This window comes from Oncorhynchus gorbuscha, linkage group LG13 (assembly GCF_021184085.1).
Source record: "Oncorhynchus gorbuscha isolate QuinsamMale2020 ecotype Even-year linkage group LG13, OgorEven_v1.0, whole genome shotgun sequence".
Lineage (NCBI taxonomy): Eukaryota > Metazoa > Chordata > Actinopteri > Salmoniformes > Salmonidae > Oncorhynchus > Oncorhynchus gorbuscha.
In genome coordinates, this window is record NC_060185.1 from 70925634 (window position 1) to 70952704 (window position 27071).

A 27071-nucleotide genomic window follows, 5' to 3' on the forward strand; every position below is an offset into this window, starting at 1 on the left:
ATGAGACACTTAGTTTGGATCAGTCATGGAAATAAAAGTGCTGGAAACAAATTGGCTCCCAATTTAAAAAGAAGCTGGAGAACAAGCGATGAAAGAAAAACACTGGAGTTTCGGTGCAGGTACAGACAACTAGCGGTCAAAACTATACGATTTATGGTCAAAGATAATACACCCTATATTGACATTTGCATAACAAAACAATGCGTAGCTTAAAGTGTGAAATAAGGATGAACTCCATCATTTGTTGAAATAGTTGCTTTGTGTTAAGATACTTGGGTCTATGTCCATGTGATGTAACACAGACGCATCCTACGGAGCATCGCTCTTCCTTTGCCAGATATTGGCTCTCTTTTCAAGGAGATGATAGACACTCAGTTGAACATGTTGAATACGGTAGGTATTTAGCACAGGTGTGCCACTTCAAACACCAATGGACGACAACGCGTAATAAAACAGTCGCTGTCCATCTTTCATGCTGTCGTGTCAAAATGCTAGAAACACTTGAAGATTATAAATTGACCTCTCTCAGCTGTTCTTACCGGAGTCGGTTGCCGTGATGACGAGGGTGTAGTTCCCCTGAGTCTCGCGGTCCATGGTCTGGGTGAGGATCAGCTGACCATTGGACGACAGACTGAAGGCTCCTTCTTCGTTCCCACCGCTCAGCATGTAACTCAGCTGGCCATTGGAACCCAGATCATCATCCCTGGCCATAACCTAGAGAGCAAAGATGAGACGGATAAGTCAGAGTTAAGCACTCCTCATGACTCTGAGGCTATCCTAATATGGACACAATAAAAATAGATTTTCTCAGAGATCAGAAAAATGTAAAACTGTAACATCTGTCTGGGAGGACAGACATTACTGAAAATATGCCCAAAAAATAAATGTCAAATATGATATTGGTCTTTTCCAACCTCCTCTCCAGATGCTGTAAGGTTGGGCATAAATCTTCAGACCAAAAGGACTCATTTGAGAGTGCCAGTCAGTGGTGAAAAAAAAAACTAAATTGTTATACTTGAGTAAAAGTAAAGATACCTTAATAGAAAATTACTCAAGTAAAAGTGAAAGTCACCCAGTAAAATACTACTTGAGTAAAAGTATAGAAGTATTTGGTTTTAAATATACTTAAGTATCAAAGTACATGGAATTGCTAAAAATGTACTAAAAGTGTAAACCATTTAACATTTCTTAAGTTAAGCAAACCATACGACACAATTTTTATTACATTTTTTTATTGACGGACAACCAGAGTCACACTCCAGCACTCAGAAATAATTCACAAATGAAGCATTTGTGTTTATTCCGCCATTCAGATCTAGTAGGGATGACCAGGGATGTTATTAAGTGTGTGAATTTGACCATTTTTGTATCAAAATGTAATGAGTACTTTTGGGTGTCGGGGAAAAGTATGTAGTAAAATGTACATTATTTTCTTTAGGAATGTAGTGAAGTAAAAGTAAAAGTTGGCAAAAATATAAATAGTAAAGTAAAGTACAGATACCCCCCAAAAATACTTAAGTAGTGCTTTAAAGTATTTTTACTTAAGTACTTTACATCAGTGGTGCCAGTGCATTATGGGCTCTGTCTTTAATGCCCGCCGGGGCACAGATAGAGGGCCAAATCAGGTTGGCACGGGGACATGTTCTTGTGTGGCGACCCACTGCCGCTGGAGCCGTTTCCACACAGCTGCAAAATCATTTCCTTGTAGGAACAGAATACAGACAAGCTGCACTGTGTGTGTCTGCTCACCACAGTGGAGACATGTCCTTTGTGTGTCTGCTCTCACCGCAGTGGAGACATGTCCTTTGTGTGTCTGCTCACCACAGTGGAGACATGTCCTTTGTGTGTCTGCTCTCACCGCAGTGGAGACATGTCCTTTGTGTGTCTGCTCACTGCAGTGGAGACAGGTCCTTTGTGTGTCTGCTCAACACAGTGGAGACATGTCCTTTGTGTGTCTGCTCACTGCAGTGGAGACAGGTCCTTTGTGTGTCTGCTCACTGCAGTGGAGACAGGTCCTTTGTGTGTCTGCTCACTGCAGTGGAGATAGGTCCTTTGTGTGTCTGCTCACCACAGTGGAGACATGTCCTTTGTGTGTCTGCTCACCGCAGTGGAGACATGTCCTTTGTGTGTCTGCTCACTGCAGTGGAGACAGGTCCTTTGTGTGTCTGCTCTCACCGCAGTGGAGACATGTCCTTTGTGTGTCTGCTCACTGCAGTGGAGACAGGTCCTTTGTGTGTCTGCTAACCGCAGTGGAGACAGGTCCTTTGTATGTCTGCTATCCGCATTGGAGACAGGTTCTTTGTGTGTCTGCTCGCTGCAGTGGAGACAGGTCCTTGTGTGTCTGCTCGCTGCAGTGGAGACAGATCCTTTGTGTGTTTGCTCTGCAGTGGAGACAGGTCCTTTGTGTTTTTGCTCTGCAGTGGAGGCAGGTCCTTTGTGTTTTTGCTCTGCAGTGGAGACAGGTCCTTTGTGTTTTTGCTCTGCATTGGAGACAGGTCCTATGTGTGTCTGCACGCTGCAGTAGAGACAGGTCCTTTGTGTGTTTTCTCTGCATTGGAGACAGGTCCTTTGTGTGTCTGACCTGCAGTGGAGACAGATCATTTGTGTGTCTGCTCTCCAGTGGAGACAGGTCCTCTGTGTGTCTACTCTATAGTGGAGACAGGTCCTTTGTGTGTCTGCACGCTACATTAGAGACAGTTCCTTTGTGTGTTTTCTCTGCATTGGAGACAGTTCCTTTGTGTGTCTGATCTGCAGTGGAGACAGGTATTTTGTGTGTCTACTCCACAGGGGAGACAAGTTCTTTGTGTGTCTGCAGTGGAGACAGGTTCTTTGTGTATTTGCTCTGCAGTCGAGACAGGTCATTTGTATGTCTGATCTACAGTGGAGATAGGTCCTTTGTGTGCTTGCTCTGCAGTGGAGACTTTTGTGTGGTCTTTTGTGTGTCTGATCTTGAACATTTAATTTAGCACAGACATGGAACAGGACAGGAACAGTATCTGAACCGGATAATACAAAGGCATACGACAATCAATGCTGAAGCGGGGAATAGAGCTGAGGAACAGACAGATATAGGGAAGGAAATAACACAGGAGATTGAGTCCAGGTGAGTGCAATGAATCGCTGATGGGCGTGATGAGGGAAGCAGGTGTGTGTAATGATGGTGACAGGAATGCATAATGCAGGGCAGCCCGACGCCCTCGAGCACCAGGGAGGGAAAGCAGGAGCAGGCTTGACAGTACCCGTGCCTCCCAGTGTCCCACCTGGACTAGCCTAACGGGCCCGCCGAGGCATAGGCACTGGACCAGGCGGCTGGGGCGTAGAAACCCGACGAACCAGCAGACGCGTAGGAGCCTGGCGTACCGGCTGAGGCACGGGAGCCTGCCAATCCAGTCGAGGCGTGGGAGCCTGATGAAATAAGACAGGTGATTGAGTCCAGGTGAGTGCAATGAATCGCTGATGCGTGCGACGAGGGAAGCTGGAAGCGCGTAATGATGGTGGCAGGAGTGCGTAATGCAGGGCAGCCCGGCGCCCTCAAGCGCCAGGGAGTGAGAGCAGGAGTGACAGATCTACAGTGGAGACAGGTCCTTTGTGTGTCTGCTCTGCAGTGGAGACAGGTTCTATGTGTGTCTGCTCGCTGCAGTAGAGAGGTCCTTTCTCATTCACTTCAATTTGATACTTTGGATTGTAATACCTCAAAGAAATTTTCTAAATAAATATTTTTTTTATCTAAAAAAGAGTGAAACTAGCAGTACTCATTGCTATCATTCTTTATCTTTTTAATTGCCTATTTTCTATGCTAATTCGCAAAATCAAGACCACCATGCTTTTTTATTTATTTAACTAGGAAAGTCCGTTAAGAACAATTTCTTATTTTTAATGACGGTCCAGGAACAGTGGGTTAACTGCCTTGTTCAGGGGTAGAACGACAGATTTTTACCTTGTCAGCTCCGGGATTTGATCTTACAACCTTTCGGTTTCTAGTCCAACGCTCTAACCACTAGGGTACCTGCCACTCCGCAAGTATATACGGTATGTAAAGTTTGTAAACTGATACCATACATACTTAATGGCTTAATATTCCTAGACATTAAGTTAAGCCATTAGCTTGTTGAAGGTCTAAAGCTTGGCATATGAATCGGTGCTTTGTTTATGAGACTTAAATTCCCAGTCCAGAAATGTCAATAATGTTTGACCATGATTGTCTAGAATGACTAACATAGTGAAAGACCTCACTGACCTGTAGTATGTTGCTGGGGAGACTCCCCGCGTTCTCCTGAACGTACACAGAGTAGGGAGAGAGCTCGTACACCGGCAGGCAATCGTTCACATCCAACAGCACAATGTTGACTGTGGCGCGGTCCACCCTCGAGCTGCTTCCGCGGTCGGCAGCCTGGACCACCAACGAATAAGACGTCCGCACCTCTCGGTCCAGCTGCTTGGCCACCGAGATCCATCCGGTGACCGAGTCAATCCTGAAATCAGATTTGATGTTACCCCCAGCGATGGAGAATCGGATCTGCCCGTTGGTTCCCTCATCAGCGTCGCTGGCGAACACCTGGATGACATCGGAGCCCGTCAGCGTGTCCTCCTCAATCTCGATGTCGTAGATGTTCTGCGAGAAACTGGGTGTATTATCATTGACATCCAGCACCAGCATCGTGACATCCATGGCTGAAGACAGAGGCGGCTCACCCTTATCCTTGGCCACCAAAGTCAATGTATAATTGGACATCTCCTCCCGGTCCAGTTCGCCCACCAGCCTCACATCTCCATCGATAGTTCCTATGCTGAACTTGTTCCCAAAGGGGCTTTTCAGGGAGTACTCTACGTAGCTGTTGGGCCCACTGTCTGCATCAATGGCCTGGGCCGTGAAGACCACCGTGTCCACTGGAGTATTCTCCTGGATATAGGTCCTCTTCTGGGAGGTGAAGGTTGGCGGGCAGTCGTTGACGTCCAACAGGATGATGGACACCTGGGCCGTGCTGGTGTAGCGAGTCATGGGGGCGAGGGCCAGGTCGTGGACAATGACCACCAGGTTGTAGAAGGACTGGGCCTCCCGGTCCAAGGCCTTTCTGGTCTGGAGTACCCCAGCTTTGGTAATGTCAAACTGGCTCTGAGGATCTCCCGATGCGATGGAGTAGAGTAGCTGGGCATTCGGACCTGGAAGACAAGGCATAGCAATAGATTTGGAGTTGGTTACCTTGCGTTAGTTGCTTGTACTAGAAAATGTGAAGCTCTGAAGAAGCTTTGTGTGCTTGCTTCAGCTGTTTGTTATGGTAGGGGGTAGTTACAGTATAATGGCGTTTTCTGTTTCAAGTCGAGAAGTATTCATCTGGAAGGGGTAGGTTTGATTACCTTCAAATATCCCAGAGAACGTGTCATGTGATATACTGCACTGTACCTTAAAAACATCAAGCGTAGATAATTTGGACTGATGCCAGGTTGTTTAGATATGACTGTTAGATACTGTATGTCTGAATTATAATGTTATATTCGCTATCAACATGCATTTCCACATATTGCCTTAATGTCTTCACAAAGACAACTGTCTCAGCAGACTTCCACTTTCTTCCTCCAAACGGAGGATGCCTTTATGCAGGGTAATCATCCGTTTCAAAAGAGAAATCGCGCAGCAACTTAAAATCACCTCCTTTACTGATTCTACAATTTGAGGATTTCCCTCACAATCGAAACACTAATTTCAATGAAATAACTAACTGCAGAAACCGCGCAAATACAAACTATTAGACCTTGAAATCTAGCTTAATCCTTGTTCCTCACCTGGAGCCGGGGGAAGAAGAGCTTCATTCATGTGGAAAGCGGCCCAGCACCTTCCCACACTCCAGACGTTATTACTGAACACAGGTAACCCCTTATCAAAAAGGCCAAGTCTACTTCTATCCTTAGGTTACAACCACGTCTACAGGGGTCAAGGGTTGAGGAACTTCTGAGAGTGCTACCAATAATGATTAGTGTGTAGGGACGGGGGGACGCTGAGAGATCATTGAGAGAACGTTGAGATCACAGAGAGAGAACAGTGGCTGACTATCGACAGTGAGGGTCAATGAGAGCAAGTGGACAGTGGAGGAGAAGAGGCTCAACGTTGGGAGACACAAGACAGGCTTCTGCCCCAGGAATGTGGGTCACAGTAACAGCATTAGGCCTGGTATGGTCATAGCGGTAATTGCAGTCAGAAAGGGATGGCAGAGCTGTTATAACAGCATGAGCGCAGTCTAAGGTAACCACCTGAAATTGATAAGTACCTCAAGCCTAGTGGACCGTATTTCACAAAATAATCCCAATGTGACAGGCATGACAAATGGAAAATATATATATAGCTTAATATTATGTTTAGCAAACTGTCTTCACTACATGATCATTACAGGTGTTGTGTCATAGAACAATAGTTATGGGCCATCTTAATAATAATAATAATAATATATGCCATTTAGCAGACGCTTTTATCCAAAGCGACTTACAGTCATGTGTGCATATGTTCACCTGCATTTTTCATTAACCATCCGTTTACGTCATTGGTGTGGCAGATTATTCTATTATGGAAATCAGCAACTGACAGAAGGGACATACATACCGTCATCTGCATCACTGGCCCCTACAGTGATGATACTGGAGCCAGGTGGGAGACTCTCGGTGACCGAAGTGCTGTAGGAGGTGGCGTTGAAGATGGGAGGGTTGTCGTTGACGTCCAGGACATTGAAGTAAACCCTGACTGAACTGGCCTGACCACCGCCGTCCTGGGCCCTCCCGGTCAGGATGTAGTACTGCTGGGATTCATAGTCCAGGGGCCGTGTGACGTTGAAGACCCCCGTGACGGGGTTGAGCAGGAAGGTCTCGTCTTCGTCGTCCTCCTCCAGGGAGTACGTGATCTCGCCGTTCATCCCCGAGTCCGAGTCACTAGCCAGGATCGCCGCCACAATGGAGCCTGACAAGTCAAGAAGCAGACAGTCAGACAGTGAGGGTTTGAGAGGGTTTTTGGATTGTTGGATTGGGATTCCCTCATGTCTGCCTACCAACTCATTCAACTGCCATAGAAAAAAATACAACACATTTCATATTTCCAAGTACCACAGTTTAATGAACAGATTCTATGTCCCAGTAACACTTTATTTTAATGGTTTGTAATAAACCATTTATAAGGAATATATCAATTGTCTGTTCACCATTTATTAATAATTACTCCCAAAATAAATAAATAAAATCAATAAACCATTTGCTAATCATTATTAAAGTATTTTTGCAGTCCCTATTCTAAAGTGATTGCCATTTATAATGTAGAAATACTTTAAATGTTTTGAGTGACTAGTGTAATTTCTCACAAAAAGATGGGTATGCCATTGGTAGACATTCCTGCAGTACCTGATAATAGAACAAGCACACAACAAAGGATGTTTAACGAACTATATATACATATGTGAATATCTAACATTTACAAATATGAGAATAACGATTCATAAACAGTGAAAAAAAATGTATTGTAAATGCCTTATAAATGGTTTATTATGGACCCTTAAAATAAAGTGTTACAATCTTTGTTGACTTAGCCAACGAGCAAAACGTCTGCATTAAAAGCCTTTAAGATATAGATAGACTACATTCACGTGGAATGGCATAAACTTCAGCAGAAATTAATTTGGAACTTTCACACTGAGTAAGCATGAAAGAACCTGGGAGTTACAAGCAACGCCATGTGACAGTAAGCCTTTTACCTGATGTCATATCCTCGGGAATATCGAAGGAGTACGTTCCACGGGAGAATTTAGGCGTGTGATCGTTGACGTCACTGACAGTGATGTTCAGCCTCATATCTGAGGATTGCTTTCCATCGTCAGCTCGGACCAGCAGGGAGTACTTGGAGCGACGTTCCCGGTCCAGTCTCTTGGTGGCGATCAGGTCCCCTGATTCTGGGTCGATCCGGAAACTGTCATCGGCACCGCTGATAATGGTGTAGGTCACCAGTGCATTAGGACCCTGAAGAAATACAAATTGCTATAATTGGTTATTTCTAATGGCAGAAAGATTCAGTATCGATTTTTATTATGAGGCTTTATTTAATAATAAACCAATTAGGCACATTTGGGCAGTCTTGATGCAAAATTCTCAACAGAAATGCAATGGTTCATTGGATCAGTCTAAAACCTTGCACATACACTGCTGTCATCTAGTGGCCAAAATCTAAATTGCGCCTGTGCTGGAATAATTCTCTTGCATTTCAAAGATGATGGTACAAAAGTTTTATTTTAAACATTATTTTTCTTTGTATTATCTTTTACCACATCTAATGTGTTATATTTTCCTACGTTAATTTAACATTTCCACAAACTGTTTCACTTTGAAAGTGTTTCCTTTCAAAATGTATCAAGAATATGCATATCCTTGCTTCAGGTCCTGAGCTACAGGCAGTTTTAGGAGAAAATTGAAAAAAGGGGGTGGATCCTTTTACACGAGACCGTGATGTTTAACATAGGTTAAGGATTATGGTTAGTCAAAGTCCTGAAGGGGGAGAGAGGGACATCATACTACTTTCTTTGTGAGAGTGAAATTCATGTTCACAACCACCCACTGCGTGCGTTCACACTTTTATCAAATACCTTATTCTAGGGCTAATAGATTAGACATTATTATATTAGAAATCTCAATGAGTGAAATATATCGCAAATGCATCACTTAGCAAGCTCCCCTCAGAATAGAATGGTCATGTGGGTGAAAAGAAAAACTCACAGGAGCTGAATGGCAGTATTCTCTTGGGCCTTTCTCTTGGTCTTTGAACTCTGGGGCTATAGAGTTCCTCTATAAACGCAACTAATAGATCCCATGATACCTTGGACAAGTACAACCCAGTACACATGTGAAAGCCATAGTGGTCCTTTGCAATTGGAGTAGAGGACTGGACGTGGTATGACAACTGAATAACAGTGGCGACAGATTTTAACATTTATGTTTGTGCTGAGCACAATACCAGAGCAGTTGACTTTCTCCTCATGTCGGATGCTAAGTGAGGGAAAAAGGTAAACTTCAAAAGCTACTACTTTTCAACAGAGGAATTATGTTTTGACTTGTCAAAAGCTAAAAACATCTTTCATTTCAGGGTGATTTTAAGGGTACTTTTGATCTTGACAAGATACAATAAAATGGAGTTGATGCAATAAAATAAAGTTGATGTATATCCCTTTTAGTAAGTAGTAATAGTTTATTGCTAGTTTATCAAGGACAAAAACATCATCATTGTGAGTTACCCCCATTGCAATTCCAGAGAGCCCATTCTCCTTCCCAGACCTACAGAGTGGTACATTTTTTTGTGAGAGGTCAGATTGAGGCTGTGTTCATCTAACAGGCCCTTGTCATCAATTCGAATGCTGGATCTGGGATTCCCATCAGCCACCTGGGCTGCAAACTGGAACCAGACACCCTTCGTCTGCTAATTAATTCTCTGATAGGGTTCAAAATGAGAGAGGAGGAAAGGGGAAAAGAGGGGGATGGGAGGGGAGAGGAGTAGGGGTTTAAAAAAGAGGTGGAGGAGTGAGGAAAGAGGGGGAGTGGAGGGGAGAGGAAGGAGTAGGGGTTAAAAAAGAGATGGAGGAGTGGGGAAAGAGGGGAGTGGAGGGGAGAGGAAGGAGTAGGGGGTTAAAAAAGAGTTGGAGGAGTGGGGAAAGAGGGGGAGTGGAGGGGAGGGGAGAGGAAGGAGTAGAGGGTTATAAAATTGGTGGAGGAGTGAGGAAAGAGGGGAGTGGAGGGGAGAGGAAGGAGTAGGGGGTTAAAAAAGAGTTGGAGGAGTGGGGAAAGAGGGGGAGTGGAGGGGAGAGGAAGGAGTAGGGGGTTAAAAAAGAGTTGGAGGAGTGGGGAAAGAGGGGGAGTGGAGGGGAGGGGAGAGGAAGGAGTAGAGGGTTATAAAATTGGTGGAGGAGTGAGGAAAGAGGGGGAGTGGAGGGGAGAGGAAGGAGTAGGGGGTTAAAAAAGAGGTGGAGGAGTGAGGAAAGAGGGGGAGTGGAGGGGAGAGGAAGGAGTAGGGGGTTAAAAAAGAGTTGGAGGAGTGGGGAAAGAGGGGGAGTGGAGGGGAGAGGAAGGAGTAGGGGTTAAAAAAGAGTTGGAGGAGTGGGGAAAGAGGGGGAGTGGAGGGGAGGGGAGAGGAAGGAGTAGAGGGTTATAAAATTGGTGGAGGAGTGAGGAAAGAGGGGGAGTGGAGGGGAGAGGAAGGAGTAGGGGGTTAAAAAAGAGTTGGAGGAGTGGGGAAAGAGGGGGAGTGGAGGGGAGGGGAGAGGAAGGAGTAGGGGGTTAAAAAAGAGTTGGAGGAGTGGGGAAAGAGGGGGAGTGGAGGGGAGGGGAGGGGAGAGGAAGGAGTAGAGGGTTATAAAATTGGTGGAGGAGTGAGGAAAGAGGGGGAGTGGAGGGGAGAGGAAGGAGTAGGGGGTTAAAAAAGAGTTGGAGGAGTGGGGAAAGAGGGGGAGTGGAGGGGAGGGGAGAGGAAGGAGTAGAGGGTTATAAAATTGGTGGAGGAGTGAGGAAAGAGGGGGAGTGGAGGGGAGAGGAAGGAGTAGGGGGTTAAAAAAGAGTTGGAGGAGTGGGGAAAGAGGGGGAGTGGAGGGGAGAGGAAGGAGTAGGGGGTTAAAAAAGAGTTGGAGGAGTGGGGAAAGAGGGGGAGTGGAGGGGAGGGGAGAGGAAGGAGTAGGGGGTTAAAAAAGAGTTGGAGGAGTGGGGAAAGAGGGGGAGTGGAGGGGAGAGGAAGGAGTAGGGGGTTAAAAAAGAGTTGGAGGAGTGGGGAAAGAGGGGGAGTGGAGGGGAGGGGAGAGGAAGGAGTAGAGGGTTATAAAATTGGTGGAGGAGTGAGGAAAGAGGGGGAGTGGAGGGGAGAGGAAGGAGTAGGGGGTTAAAAAATAGGTGGAGGAGTGGGGAAAGAGGGGAGTGGAGGGGAGAGGGTAGGGGGTTAAAACAGAGGTGGAGGAGTAGGGGAAGAGGGTGAGTGGAGGGGAGAGAGTAGGGGGTTAAAACAGAGGTAGAGGAGTGGGGGAAGAGGGTGAGTGGAGGGGAGAGAGTAGGGGGTTAAAACAGAGGTGGAGGAGTGGGGGAAGAGGGTGAGTGGAGGGGAGAGAGTAGGGGGTTAAAACAGAGGTAGAGGAGTGGGGGAAGAGGGTGAGTGGAGGGGAGAGGGTAGGGGGTTAAAACAGAGGTGGAGGAGTGGGGAAAGAGGGTGAGTGGAGGGGAGAGAGTAGGGGTTAAAACAGAGGTAGAGGAGTGGGGGAAGAGGGTGAGTGGAGGGGAGAGGGTAGGGGGTTAAAACAGAGGTGGAGTAGTGGGGAAAGAGGGTGAGTGGAGGGGAGAGAGTAGGGGGTTAAAACAGAGGTGGAGGAGTGGGGGAAGAGGGTGAGTGAAGGGGAGAGAGTAGGGGGATTAAACGGAGAGAGGAGGAAAGGAGTAGCGGGTCCATCGTCTCCCGCTGATACTGACCATTCCCCTGACCTCCCCTTGTAAAAAGACAGACTAGTTTACAGCCGTCCCAAGGCACAGAGGGAAGAAAGAGGGGGGTGGGGGGAAACCAATTAAAGAGCAGGATTCCCGGGCCAGACTTGGGCATAAGGAAACTCATTTAGCAGATGAGTTGCAGCAGCAGCGCGGGGTGAGGAGAGAGACTCCTAGAGCTGTCGAGAAATGGCCTAGTCCTAAAACAAGATTAGGCCGTGTGAGCCAATCACAAGACAGGTTTTAAAAGTCCAATCACAGTCCAATCTAACTAGATTTGTAGGTGATGCACAGTACCAAAAGAAGGAACTTTCAAAGTTATGCTCCCCCCTAGGACTGTTGATTTAGTAAATTACTGTGTATTTACATGTGAGGTAAATACACAGTCATTTACTAGGCTTTATTAACTGTCTTGTAGGAACTAGCTTCAGTCACGCTCATTTGTATTTTCAGCAGTCTTTTTGGCTTACGTTGTTATTTTGCTTCTTTAGCACCCAGTGTTCTAGATACTTTTCTTAGTTAGGCTTGCTATTGGTACCTGCATATTTTCCACTCTGTGTCAGAATGGTAATGAAAACGAGAATGTTCTCTCCAAAAAGACAAAAAGTGCAGCTTTTTTTCGATTCTTTCAAATAATCAGGTGAGAACCATTTTCTCCAAAAGAGGCCTTCATAACAGGAGATAGCAAAGCTTTATTCTTTTTCTTTTCCAAACTGAATGCAACCGTTCCCTTCGTTTCGGGAGGAGCGAAAAACGGATGCATAGACACAGCATTTTAATATGCTCACACATGACTCCCATATGTAGCACTGTTAAATTGGATGGGATTCAGCCAGTTAACTGGCCAACAGCTTGCCATGCCTGGTTACTGCTCCGTGGATCACATGGGGATTTCTGAATAGGGCCTGAATGCATTCCATACGCTTAGTGCCAGCGCAACTTGCGCTTCCTGCGTTAGGATGTGGGCAGAAATTAGCCGACTTTATCTGGAGTTAAGTTTAATGATCATATCTGAGTGCAACTACTTTGTCCGAGGCTGCGTCCCAATACTCTAAACAAGAGCCTTTTCCAACTATAATTTCCTTCATGACCCATAATAGGTCAAATGACTGGATAGGTTTCATCATATTGCTTTCCCCTTTCAGGTACTTTTGGATCAGTGGTCATGAAGGAGAGGAGGCAAGGGAAGGCAGCTATTTGATACTACTGGAACACAGCTCAAGTCTTTCTTCCTTTTGATTTTGACTATGAGGAAAAAGTGATAAAGAAAATAACGGAAACCGTCCAAGTCCATTTCATTTAAAATCCTTCAAGATCAGAGCTCCGAGTTCAAGTTCACTTGAGGCCAAGAGAAGTTACTCAAATGTCCTTAAAACGCCCTATTAGTCAAAATATTGACCTGCCTCCAGGATTTACAGTCAATGTTCTATTCCGAATACAATGACCATTCCAGAAATGGACTGTGATTTTTCTCACATTCTAACTGGCGAGGTTGGTGAGGTAACAGCTGTGTAATAAAAATGTGTGGCCTCATAAGTTAACGTTAAGTATGAGTGCATATTCTCTCACACACTAATTCCTCCTCACAATGGCCCCAGTTCTTTCCATTCAGATCCCCTGTCTCATTGGCAGGGCCAAGGAACCGCAGGCCTTGGAGATGCTGGGAGGACCTGATTCTCGCTCAGTGCTGGATTTTATGTCCACATCCTGCCTAAGCTGCGAAGGATGGAGCCTTTTTCTAATCAAGGGTGAAGTCAGTGATGTAATGTGAACTACAGAGGCCCGCGGAGGGACAATCTGCCCGGCGCAAGGAGTCAATTGTTAGCTGCTCTCCTCAGGGCTCGGTGACACCTGTGGTCCCTAGCCATCTCATGTAACGTCAAAACACGTGATCGCTGGGGACCGTGTGTGTCTGTGTGTGTGAGCAAGAAAAAGTGCTGTAATTTCTCCAACTACAATTTGTGGTCACTGGTGTACCGGACAACCTCAAGAAGTGAGGGTGCACGAGCACTGGAGGCCCATGCGCCCATCATCGATTGTCAATTTTTTTTCCACTTCATAAATAATTTTGACAGTAACCCTCCAAAATGTCATCCATAAACCTTTTTCATTTCCATATGTACTAGGATTCTAGTGTTTGTTTCTTGGGCTTCAGGAATGTGACTGATCAAACTGCATTACACCAGTGGCTGTGGTCGGATACTTGGTAAAATAATTGCAGAGCGCATTAATTGGACGGAATTCTTATTTAATTTTTGGGATATTGGAAACTACGTTTCTACCTGCCGCCACTTTAAGAAATCCCTTAACAGAGGCTCACATCTGCTCATTTCCAGATTTTCATTTCCTATATGCAGATAAGAGCAATGTAGTATATTTAGGAGGTTGAGCGCTTTACATTTAAGTGTGGCACCAGATCTAGTCAAGATGTACATAAAAAAAACATCAATTTTGATGGTAACACAGAGATACCGACAGTATGCCTTGTACATTTACTCTTTGTAATGGCTGCCTTTTGGCTGATCCTTCCCTCTAAGCATGGGGAACGGGGGAGTTATCTGCCAGAGTTCCATTCAAATAGGCAGAAGACAGAATATAGAAAAGGCCAATCTTGGGAGACTTTACCTCATCTGCGTCTGTGGCTGTTAGCTGCATTATCTTGAAGCCATCACTGATGTTCTCTTCGATGATCACGTCAAGAAGATCGTTCGGGAAAACAGGTGGGTTGTCGTTGACGTCCTGGAGCGTAATTTCCACCTGGAGAGAAAGAAAAACACCACCATTTCCATGAAAACAGTGCCAAACTATGCCTGCTATAGCCGTTAGGTTCACTGCGAAACGTCCTGCTCGCATTTCTGACAGATATGCGCCCAGCAGGGACAAGTGATCATTCTTCCACTCTTCATAAAACTGCAGAGGGCTGAGGAGAGGAGAGTTACTGAAATGTCAAGTGTTTCATATTCACATTCTGAATAGTCTTATTTTGATGTCAAGTGTAGAGATCAATGGTAGTTTGATGCCAAATGTAGAGTGTAGTTATCAATGCATGGGACAGTTCCATCGAGAGGGAGCTGCTTTATGGTTTTACACACACGTCTACACAGTGTACAGACAGTATTCAACTACTGCCTGGAGATACACACTTCTTATTAGTGTTTTACACAACCCAAAAACATTCTGTGGTATCTTTAGCATAATGAAAGAGAGAGGCGAAGGGAGAGAGAGGGAGAGAAAGATAGAGATATTATGGTGTCAAATTGTGTCGAGCCCATAAATATTACATTTCCACTCATACTCCACAATCCAATCTCATCCCTTAACCCAAATATGCATTTCAATGCCAGTAAACAGTGTTCACTTTGAATCATAACAGACATTTCCGTTTGCATTCTTTGTTTATTGCTTCTATAAATATGGAAAAGTCGGGTTTGAATTCTCCAGTGTTGCCAAATCCATTAATGTTGACAGTGATTATGGTAATTATTTGCCTCTATGCAGTCTTATTCAGTCCTACAGTTGAATCTGCCGCTGTGTGTTGCTGAGGCGCAATAGTCCCCAAAAACAATATATATACCTTTTGGATCATGTGTATATTGATATTGTGCTGCTAGATATTACTGCTCTGTTCGAGCTAGAAACGTACGGATTGAGATATTACTCCACTTTTGGAGCTAGAAACATAATCCTTTACATATTACTGCACTGCTGGAGCAAGAAACATCGGGCTGTCCCAACAAAAAATTATCTTGGTCGACCGAGAGTCGTGGGTTCTTTCGACGAATCGATTGGTCAAAATGTTTAAACATGTATTTTTCCATATATAGACTATATGTAGGTTACTGAGTTTGTCTGATGCTTTAAGCATTGCGATTAAAAATTAAGACACAAATTACTAAAGAGGGAGCCAGAGATCAATATAGTCTAGACAGAAGAAAAAACCCTCCTCATCCCGCTGCCTCCTGCTGCTGGCCTTCACAGATTCTGACACTAAACTCCTGAAGTCGCCAGTAATAGGCTACACCAGCAGTCGACAACCTTTTCGATTTGGAGTCCCAAGTTATCATACCGTTTCTACTGATCTGCGTGCCAGTTCTGATTTTCATATGCATATTTTCATGGAAGAGTTAAATTTAATTAATGTCTTCATATCTCAAAATAATTTAGAATAGTCTTCATATGTGACCCAATTCAGGAAACTAGGCGTATGTCGCAAATCACGACTTCACAGGAGCACCTTTTGAACGCAAAAAATATATTTTTTATGAAAATGCTTTTTTTGGCAGAAATGCCTTCTCGAACATGTGAACTTTCATGTGCCTTAATGTCAAAGGTGTATGTCATCTGTAAATACAAATTGGTAAATTATTAAATTGTGAGCCTAGTTGGTTTAGCCAAAGAAAAAGTCAGCAACCTTCCCGCTAGCCATGATTGGCTGAGATAATGATTGGGTTGGACATGCCGAGAGATGAGTTTGGATTGGTGTTGCATCTTGTGTCTATAAAATGAGCTGCTCGTAATGCGTAAATAATCCTTTCTACTGCAGTTTTCTTGAAAGATATGTTAGCCATGGACAACTGCAAATATGTTGCTACTGCTCTCAATAACATTGCTTCCCCGAATTTACAAGGCGCTATCGACCAAGGTCAGTGGGAATAAGTTGTGATGGACTACTTTCTGGATGACGAACATGCCATGCAATGCTGACTCACTCATTTTATAACGAATCAGTGGAACACAACGGGCCAAACAAGCTGTGCAAACTAAACAGAAACAACACAGGATGTCTTATAAAAGGGGTGGCAGTCTGCCGTGAAGCTTTCATTCATGTATACAGGTAAGAATCTAGCTACAGATTCAGATATTATACATTTCTAATTTTGTCAGAAAGTTGTTTTCATTGCAAGCTAAAGCTTGCTGTTAGCTAGCCAGCTAGAGTTTGATGATTGGCTTGCTAACTAAAAATGAACCTAATGTTATTTGGTTAACTTTAGTTTGCTATGACAATCGGTTTGTATTGTTAGTAACATTACCCTATGGATTGGGATTATAGTTATTTTTTTTGCTTGCTAGCTAACGTTAACGTGGCATGTCTAAACAAAAGATACCAAGTTAAAGCTTGCTGTTAGCTAGCTAACTTTAGCTGAGGTTAGGTGGCTGGCTTGCTAGCTAACATTAACTTATGTGAATGAAGCCTGTGTAACGTTAGCAATGTTATCTCAGAATTCCATTTCGCATTACTAGATATAGCCTAATGTTAGCTGGCTAACATTGAACTTATTGGTTAACTTTAGCTAGCTATGACAATTGGTTTGTATTGCTAGTTAAAGCTTGCTATCAGCTAGTCAGCTGACGTTAGATGGCTGGCTAGCTACAGTAGCTAACACTACCGGAATGAACTGTGTGTAGTGATGTTATCTCTGCCATTTCGCATCTATTGTATAATAAATCTGAAATGTTTGTGTGGAATTTCTCTTTCATCATTAATCAGTAGAAAATGCCTGACTAATCCACCAGTCATACAGTCATCAAAAAGAGAGCTGGCCCAAGCAAGAAAAGGCAGCAGCGCAGTCATCAACTACATGCACCATTTCTTCACCAACTACGGAGTTGGGAAAACACGTGTGGACCTGAAATGTGATAACTTCAGTGGCCAAAACAAGAACAGGTTGGTGCTCTGGTATTGTGCCTGGTGGAACATGTGCAAGCTACACCACAATCTGGACTTTCACTTCCTGATCACAGGCCACACCAAGTTTGCCACTGACTTGTGCTTCAACCTCATCAAGCAGCGCTTCAGACAGACCAGAGTGAACACTTTATCTGACATTGCTGGTGTTGTGAAGGACAGCACTGTGACGGGTCAATATCCCAGAGCTGGTTGGACTGGAGGATGGTATGGTGCTGGTGGAAAGCTATGGCTGGCAACAACACCTGACTCCGTACTTCAGGCCGCTGGCACAGAACAAGCAGTACCAGCACTTCAGGTAAAAAATAATTATTTGTATGAGGTTATTCTTATCTAATCTAATGTCTTCAGATTTTTTTGTTATTCCCTGTTTTACAGCTTTGATGCTCTGGAGCCTGGAGCTGTCTCCAAGGAGCGTTCAGACTGTCGGAACAAGGTTTCAGCTGTTGCGCATTGCTGACATCCTTCCTTCCATAGATGGTCTGCCAGTAAAAGCGCCACCTGGACTGGACACAGCTAGACAACATCTTTTTGACAAGATCAGGGAGATTTGTGACGAAGACGCTATGGACATCACATGCCCTGCACCAAAGTCAATGGCAGGACAGAAAAAGGAACTCCGAATATAAATGCGTGCTTTGGACGGTCCAGTCATATGTTGCTGCAATTTTTTTTGTGTTATCCTGCTGCTCAGCCACTTTACCCCTGATTACATGTACAGTTGAAGTCGGAAGTTTACAAACACTTAGGTTGGAGTCATTAAAACTCATTTTTCAACCACTCCACAAATTTTGTATTAACAAACTATAGTCTTGGCAAGTCGGTTAGGACATGTACTTTGTGCATGACACAAGTAATTTTTCCAACAATTCTTTACAAACAGATTATTTCACTTCTAATTCACTGTATCACAATTCCAGTGGGTCAGAAGTTTACAAACACTAATTTGACTGTGCCTTTAAACAGCCTTGAAAATTCCAGAAAATGATGTCATGGCTTTAGAAGCTTCTGATAGGCTAATTGACATCATTTGAGTCAATTTGAAATGTACCTGTGGATATATTTCAAGGCCTCAAACTCAGTGCCTCTTTGTTTGACATCATGGGAAAATCTAAAGAAATAAGCCAAGACCTCAGAAAAAAATGCAGACCTCCACATGTCTGGTTCATCCTTGGGAGCAATTTCCAAATGCCTGAATGTACCACATTCATCTGTAAAAACAATAGTACGCAAGTATGAACACCATGGAACCACACAGCCATCCTTCCACTCAGGAAGGAGACGCGTTCTGTCTCCTAGAGATGAATGTACTGTGGTGCAAAAAGTGCAAATCAATCCCAGAACAACAGCAAAGGACCTTGTGAAGAACCTGGAGGAAATGGGTACAAAAGTATCTATATCCACAGTAAAACGAGTCCTATATCGACATAACCTGAAAGGCCGCTCAGCAAAGAAGAAGCCGCTGCTTCAAAACCGCCATAAAAAAGCCAGACTTCGGTATGCAACTGCATATGGGGACAAAGATTGTACTTTTTGAGAAATGTCCTCTGGTCTGATGAAACAAAAATAGAACTGTTTGGCCATAATGACCATCATTATGTTTGGAGGAAAAAGGGAGAGGCTTGCCAGCCGAAGAACACCATCCCAACTCGTGAAGAACAGGGGTGGCAGCATCATGTTGTGGGGGTGCTTTTCTGCAGGATGGACTGGTGCACTTCACAATGGAAAATGGAAAATTACGTGAAAATATAGAAGCAACATCTCAAGACATCAGTCAGGAAGTTAAAGCTTGGTCGCAAATTGGTCTTCCAAATGGACAATGACCCCAAGCATATGTCCAAAGTTGTGGCAAAATGGCTTAAGGACAACAAAGTCAAGGTATTGAAGTGGTCATCACAAAGCCCTGACCTCAATCCTATAGGACATTTGTGGGCAGAACTCAAAAAGCTTGTGCGAGCAAGGAGGCCTACAAACCTGACTCAGTTACAACAGCTCTGTCAGGAGGAATGGGCCAAAATTCACCCAACTTATTGTGGGAAGCTTGTGGAAGGCTACCCGAAACATTTGACGCAACAATTTAAAGGCAATGCTACCAAAAACTTCTGACCCACTGGGAATGTGATGAAAGAAACAAAAGGTGAAATAAATCACTCTCTACTATTATTCTGACATCTCACATTCTTAAAATAAAGTGGTGATCCTAACTGACCTAAGACAGAGAATTTTTACTAGGATTAAATTTCAGGAATTGTGAAAAACTGAGTTGAAATGTAGTTGGCTAAGGTGTATGTAAACTTCCGACTTCACCTGTAGATGTTTACCTCACTCAGGTTTCAACTCAGGTTGCATGGCCTTAACTTATGTATGGAATACTATGTGATAGGTGCGTGTGTAACAGTATATAAAGTATGCTAATGTGCTGGTGTGAAGGCATTTGGGCAGTGGTGTAAAGTACTTAGGTAAAAATACTTTATAGTACTGCTTAAGTTGTTTGATGTGGTATCTGTACATTACTTTACTAAATATATGTTTGGCAACTTTTACTTCACTACATTCGTAAAGAAAATAATGTACTTTTTACTCTATACGTTCTCCTTGACACCCAAAAGTACTTGTTACATTTTGACATGAAAATTGTCCATTTCAAACACTTCTCAAGAGAACATCCCTGGTCATCCCTACTACCTCTGATCTGGCAGACTCACTAAATACAAATGCTTTATTTGTAAATCATGTGTTGGAGTGTGACCCTGGCTATCTGTCAATAAAAATAATACAATTGTGCCGTCTGGTTTGCTTAATATAAGGAAGTTGAAATGGTTTATATTTTTACTTTTGATACCAGTACATTGTGCCCCTGACTATCCGTCAAATTATTATACTTTTTATATATACAATTTTAAATACAGTTTAATATAAGGAATTTGACATTATTTGTACTTTTACTCAAGTATGACAATGCAGTACTTTTTCCACCACTGGATGTGGCTGGGGGTTATAGCAATTCTTTCACATGACCCATCAATTTAGACAAGTGTATCTGGGTAAGTATCATCTAATATCTAATATTTATCAAATATTTTTATCTGGACACATCTGTTTACCTGTAATGTTTCCTTATTGCAGGCTACTACCACTTTCAGTCTTTAGCGCAAGACCTCATGTGAATCCTTAAAGAGATGGGTGGGGCTGGCTTAAGAGGGTGTGAACAATGCTGAATGGTGTAGACAAAGCAGAGCTCTCTAGTAGGTACCAAAACATCCAAAGGCCCTTTTCTCAAAAGTGAGTTTACAAACGTATCAACTTTCAAAGCATAATTACTTTCCCATTGTTTCCTCAAATGCGGTGTATGATATGCCATTTTGTAGCTATGAGTCTCTACTTTGATGCAGTGTAAAAAAACAGAAATTCAAATTTTGCTACATAAGAATGAATCCAGGTGGTGAGTCACATATTTGAAAATCAATGTCATGTGGTTAATCAAAATTATATCTAATGAAAATGATACAAATCTAAAAGTAACTTCTATTGCCATTGCCAATACGTAAAAAATAGCCTACATAAAGTCAACAAATAAAAACATTGCAGCGCACAGGTAAAAATATGATACAAATGAATATCCTATAAATCATATTGGCTCTGCATGGCCAGTCTGCAAGGAACTTGAAACATTGTATCAACTATTAACTTGGGTCAGGCCTGAAGCTTGTGCTAGCAAACTTGCAACATTGTATAAAATATGCTGGGTCCTCAAGAGTTTCCTGTACCAGTGAGCTCCGGAACAGACAGACACAGCTGTAGGCTATTTGCACAAGGGATAAGAAGTAATCAGGCAGGCCTTTTTTTATGACATTTCCACCGGATCAGAGCATGACATTTTTTCCTCTTTCATGCTGAGTGGTTATCGAAAGGGAGAGAGCTGGAAAGATTTTTCAAATAGACTACATTGATGAACTATTATCATTATCAAATGATTTAAAAACAGACTTTGTTTATTTGTTTTTAGAGGCAAAGAAAACATTCCTTTGAGAATATCCACAGTGACGGTGAGTTAAGATAACCATCAATAGCATCAGATCCCCAACTAGACACATTTCTAAGCCTACATTCGTGCAAAGGCCAGGTAGGCCTAGTTCTATGCGTAATCAGGTGCATGTCCTTACTCAAGATTGACAGGAGCGCTCCAAACAAGACAATGAATACATTGAAAATGGAATGAAATAAACCAAAAGTTATTCCTCACAAGTGTAGCCCAGGTTGTGTGCTCTGTCCATTCCTACACTAAAAATGGTAAGACTGTAATAATTAATATATTGAATGCATTAACAGAAATTGTCACCAAACAAACATGGGGTTTGGAATGGTGAGCCATTCCTGTGGCCTCCGCAATGGATTAGTCGACTCAGACAGGCATGAGTCAAACAGGTGTCTCGTGTGCCACACATACTGTGCCTTGCGAAAGTATTCGGCCCCTTGAACTTTGCGACCTTTTGCCACATTTCAGGCTTCAAACATAAAGATATAAAACTGTATTTTTTTGCGAAGAATCAACAACAAGTGGGACACAATCATGAAGTGGAACGACATTTATTGGATATTTCAAACTTTTTTAACAAATCAAAAACTGAAAAATTGGGCATGCAAAATTATTCAGCCCCCTTAAGTTAATACTTTGTAGCGCCACCTTTTGCTGCGATTACAGCTGTAAGTCGCTTGGGGTATGTCTCTATCAGTTTTGCACATTGAGAGACTGAATTTTTTTCCCATTCCTCCTTGCAAAACAGCTCGAGCTCAGTGAGGTTGGATGGAGAGCATTTGTGAACAGCAGTTTTCAGTTCTTTCCACAGATTCTCGATTGGATTCAGGTCTGGACTTTGACTTGGCCATTCTAACACCTGGATATATTTATTTTTGAACCATTCCATTGTAGATTTTGCTTTATGTTTTGGATCATTATCTTGTTGGAAGACAAATCTCCGTCCCAGTCTCAGGTCTTTTGCAGACCCCATCAGGTTTTCTTCCAGAATGGTCCTGTATTTGGCTCCATCCATCTTCCCATCAATTTGAACCATATTCCCTGTCCCTGCTGAAGAAAAGCAGGCCCAAACCATGATGCTGCCACCACCATGTTTGACAGTGGGGATAGGGTGTTCAGGGTGAGCTGTGTAGCTTTTACGCCAAACATAACATTTTGCATTGTTGCCAAAAAGTTAAATTTTGGTTTCATCTGACCAGAGCACCTTCTTCCACATGTTTGGTGTGTCTCCCAGGTGGCTTGTGGCAAACTTTAAACAACACTTTTTATGGATATCTTTAAGAAATGGCTTTCTTCTTGCCACTCTTCCATAAAGGCCAGATTTGTGCAAAATACGACTGATTGTTGTCCTATGGACAGAGTCTCCCACCTCAGCTGTAGATCTCTGCAGTTCATCCAGAGTGATCATGGGCCTCTTGGCTGCATCTCTGATCAGTCTTCTCCTTGTATGAGCTGAAAGTTTAGAGGGACGGCCAGGTCTTGGTAGATTTGCAGTGGTCTGATACTCCTTCCATTTCAATATTATCGCTTGCACAGTGCTCCTTGGGATGTTTAAAGCTTGGGAAATCTTTTTGTATCCAAATCCGGCTTTAAACTTCTTCACAACAGTATCTCGGACCTGCCTGGTGTGTTCCTTGTTCTTCATGATGCTCTCTGCACTTTTAACGGACCTCTGAGACTATCACAGTGCAGGTGCATTTATACGGAGACTTGATTACACACAGGTGGATTGTATTTATCATCATTAGTCATTTAGGTCAACATTGGATCATTCAGAGATCCCCACTGAACTTCTGGAGAGAGTTTGCTGCACTGAAAGTAAAGGGGCTGAATAATTTTGCACGCCCAATTTTTCAGTTTTGATTTGTTAAATTTTTTTGAAATATCCAATAAATGTCGTTCCACTTCATGATTGTGTCCCACTTGTTGTTGATTCTTCACAAAAATATACAGTTTTATATCTTTATGTTTGAAGCCTGAAATGTGGCAGAAGGTCGCAAAGTTCAAGGGGGCCGAATACTTTCGCAAGGCACTGTATATATATATTTGACACTGGTTGCCAAAACAGCCTATCGACCAAACAATCGTCCAGTCGACTAAATAGGGCCAGCCCTAGTACGCGACCAACTTTGCATCACGTCCACCAACCGAAGTTTCCCCCACAGGCATTTACTATGCAGACAATTGGCTTCAAGGCCGCAGGACCACCAAGATGGGGGAGATACAGGAGTCTATTCATGCCTGCCATTGACAGGAAAAACAGACCTCACGTGCTCCTGCAAATCCACTCTAAAACAAGCCGCATGCACGATCTACGAGTAAATGCCACCATCCAGACCCTTTTCAAGAGCTGCAGCCCATTACAGATGACCCAGTTTGAAAAGCTTTAAGATGCCTGGACAGAGAAGGGCTTAACATATTGAATTGAGATTCTTCTCATTGATGACTTGAGCACTATCACTGCTTTGCTATAACTATTTTCATTCACACATTCCAAAGCCAGATGAAAATTGGATTTGTAAGTCTGAATGTTTACTAACGCTGTCCAAAACCAAGAGCAGTCTTAAAAAGACTATGATTACAACGTGTCTCCACGCTGACCGCTTATTAATCTGATTCTGAATCAGAGTTTTTGGACTGTTCAGTGGTCTCTGTCTGGGATGAGGATGTGGTGGATCTGACCTTGGGTCCCGATAATTGGAGAACAAGACTTAACGCGGGGCCTCACCGGCCATCATGGCTGGGGAGCCATTTACAAGGTAAAAACAAGACGGGAGACGACATCACTTGCAGAGCCGAGGGACTCGGCAAAGTCAACAAACAATGTATATTTATCTTCCCACCCATGTCCTCTTGGCGTGTAAAAATTGCAAGGTCCAGTTCAGAGGAGTGAACTAATTAGAGAAGATGTGCGGTTATGAGAAATAATTATAGTTTACATTACCCAAGCTCCCCTGGGTGAGAGATATCAAAAAGACGCTTTGGTGAAAAATTCATCGGAGGAAGATGATGCGAGGTCTGGAGGGAGGAAGGAGTTGTTTCGTTCCCCTGCTCAAACCTGTCACTCAGGCCCAGACGCCCCGGTGTGATAGAGGTGAAACACATAGTTTACAGGGGAAAAGATTGTGTTTCAGGCCACTACTATTTCGAGTTGCAGCTGCTAACTGGCTGCTATTCTCCATTATTTATGCCTGCCATGAATGATTCACAGGCCGAGCCACTCCTGAATGCTGTCGATTATGATACCTTAAGTGGCCAAGGACAATTTGCCAGGGGCTACGCCCATCTAAGCCTGCAACTTGGACAGAGGATTTCTTATCCAACAGGAATTGTTCACACAGTCTAGTCGGTCAAATCGATAAATCAAGGGCACATATTTCTTAACACAGTGAGATGGATTCCTATTCTTCTAGATGATTCATAAAATCCTCCATGTACCATTCCATACAACTTTCTGGCCAAACATTCTAGCCCATAGCCAATTATGAGAGAAGAATTGCACACACTTCATCCATTGAGCTACTAGGAACCTTGCGGGATTTAAACACTTCATAAGCTCAATTTGCAGTCTCAACAAGCCATATCTTCAAGCAAAAAAAGGCTGAGACTGCATACACTGAACGGTTTCACTCCCTCTCACTAACAGTAACAAAATGTACTGAAACAGCCACTCCATCCTGGTGCGCTTGAGCCGTGTGGTGCACGGTGAGGAGAAACACAGGACCTGGTTTCCATGGTATAGGCATCGCCTGCATCCCTGAGAGCACACTACATTTCCCTTCTAATCATCCTCATATTGTAAAAGGTGGATCCACTGGGAGTGATTCACACACACTTTCCCCCCATCATACCTGCAGCCGTGCCAAGATGACTGCACAGAGATGGGGTGACGGGGGGGGGGGTCATGGAGGAAAGACATTACCCCCTATAGTCAGTACACATATTTTGTGAGTTAGTGAGTCAGTCAGTTTTATACCAGTGGAGGGGGCCGCTAATGAATTAACTCAATGCTGGTCTGCATTAAAGATGAGTAATAAGCTACACATCAGTTACTCCTACTCATTACTGTGATGGCAAAGACTCCACCTGAAAAGAGTAAAAGAGACATCAGCAAGGTAACGTCTCTCTTTTCTAACACTATAACTTCTGATGCAATATGTTGGAAAGCCAAGTCTGGTTCAATTGATCATAAAAACTGACAGGGGAAAGGGGTGCGTCCCGTGTGGAGAATAATAATTTCAAAATGATTACAGGTCTCATTAGACATTGTTGACGGCTTGAGGTGAAAGTTCTTGGAAGTATCGACTTCCAGCACATTATTTTTGGGCCTTTTGAAAATTGAATAATTCCATTCTACATAACCCCAAAATTATTTTGCAGCAGTAGTGTACTTGGAACTAATGTGCCGAAAACCTGGATCACCAGGGCTATTTCACTGTAACACTTCATCATAGCACAAGGCCAAAATCATGAGCAGTCAAAAGACATTACTCAGACGTTGGCTTTGAATAAAATAAAGGGTACAAAGAATGTTTGTATCGCCAGAAAATGAACTCGATATTAAAACGTGTTGATTCTATAAAAAAAAAACAATTAAATAAAAAAGTTGGCGGAGGCCGACTGCACTATTTGTTTTCAGTGAAATTACGTTCATCTGCTGTTATGTTTGGCCAATAATTCAACAGGGCCTTGAGGTAGCTGGAGTATGGACAGAGAGTATGTTGGGAAAGAGAGGAAATGGAGCCATCACTGGAGCATCTCACATTCACTTCTGACTTCCAAGCACTAAGGAATGGATGCAATCCGTAGCGACGAAGATCACAGTTTTAGCGTGGTTGAAATGTAAAGGTCATTTTCAATTCACTGTGAATGCAGGTAATATTTTGGCGCTATGGACTGAATCCACCTTCTTACTACCCCTTACTAAGGACAGCCAAGACACTTGTGAAAAATAAACATCTTGTGTCATAGCGCCTCTCCTCTTTCAAGAGATCTAATTTAACTGTACTGTAAGAATATTAATATGTATATAGGAATAGTGTGTAAATAGTATTTTGGGGTGTCTTCCTAATGTAACTGCATTTATTATTTTCAAAGTAATGTAATTTTAAATGTAATGCAATAACTCATTTTTTGTTTTTTTTCAATTTAATGTAAAATGTTATGTTGTTCTTGTCTATAACTACTCTGTACTTTGTCAGGTATTTGTACGTTTTATGTGGACCCCAGGAAGAGTAGCTGCTGCATGTGCAGTAGCTAATGGGGATCCTAATAACTAAACTTGAATGAATAAAGAAGGTCATTTCATACAATGAACACACCTTCCATGGTTCTAAGCAACCCTATGCATTAGTGAGATCATACCCTTCCATGAGATTCAGTAGTATTTAAGAGGCACTGTATTGTTTGAAGGGCTCTGTCATCTTCCTGACTCTGGGAATGGATGGCCGACCCACTAGAAAACCCCAGGCCCGGTGTCTGTGTTTGCATTGCTTAATCTGAAAAGCGTATGTCATGAACCATGCACGTCTGATGAATGCCCTGCTATAGCTCAGAGAATGTAAAGGCGGACTGGGGTGATATAACGGCACATTCAACATTATTTATTTCCTGTGGCTCCTGAGACTTGCAGACAAAGACCATCTTTATTTCACTTTATCTTCACTCTCTCTCCCCATCTCTCTCTCTCTCCCTCCCTCTCTCCTTTGCTCATTTCACTGTTTAGATATAACGTCAGCGATTTTTTGGGCCCCAGATTTATGGCCATGGCGGCTTAGGAACCGGCGAGTTCCGAGGGTCAAGCACAACTCCAAGTGCCATTCCAGGCTTCGTTTTTAAGAGCAAAAGGAAACATAAGCATATAATAAAGGTGACGGC

The 27071-nt window shown here is 43.2% G+C and overlaps 2 protein-coding genes across 2 annotated transcripts in view; one reads left to right on the forward strand and one right to left on the reverse strand.

The window, feature by feature from the left end:
- The window catches only part of LOC123993469 (protocadherin Fat 4-like), a 107553-nt gene that overhangs the window by 31965 nt on the left and 48517 nt on the right, over positions 1-27071 (reverse strand). The window contains exons 2-6 of the mRNA XM_046295645.1: positions 14098-14229; positions 7728-7989; positions 6593-6943; positions 4238-5160; positions 540-714 (exon numbers count right to left, since the gene is read on the reverse strand). Of these exons, the coding sequence (XP_046151601.1) occupies positions 540-714; positions 4238-5160; positions 6593-6943; positions 7728-7989; positions 14098-14229 (1843 nt within the window). The remainder of the gene's footprint in view (positions 1-539; positions 715-4237; positions 5161-6592; positions 6944-7727; positions 7990-14097; positions 14230-27071) is intronic.
- LOC123993470 lies at positions 15998-17928 on the forward strand. The gene is made up of 3 exons (XM_046295646.1): positions 15998-16306; positions 16961-17456; positions 17537-17928. Exons 1-3 carry the CDS (start codon positions 16170-16172, stop codon positions 17540-17542), a joined length of 639 nt encoding a protein of 212 aa, XP_046151602.1. The 5' UTR covers positions 15998-16169; the 3' UTR covers positions 17543-17928.

Coding starts and splice junctions, on each gene's coding strand:
- LOC123993470 (XM_046295646.1), top strand. CDS start 16,170: ATGCTGACTCACTCATTTTATAACGAATCAGTGGAACACAACGGGCCA. Junction 16,307..16,960: donor GCTTTCATTCATGTATACAG/GTAAGAATCTAG, acceptor ATCATTAATCAG/TAGAAAATGCCTGACTAATC.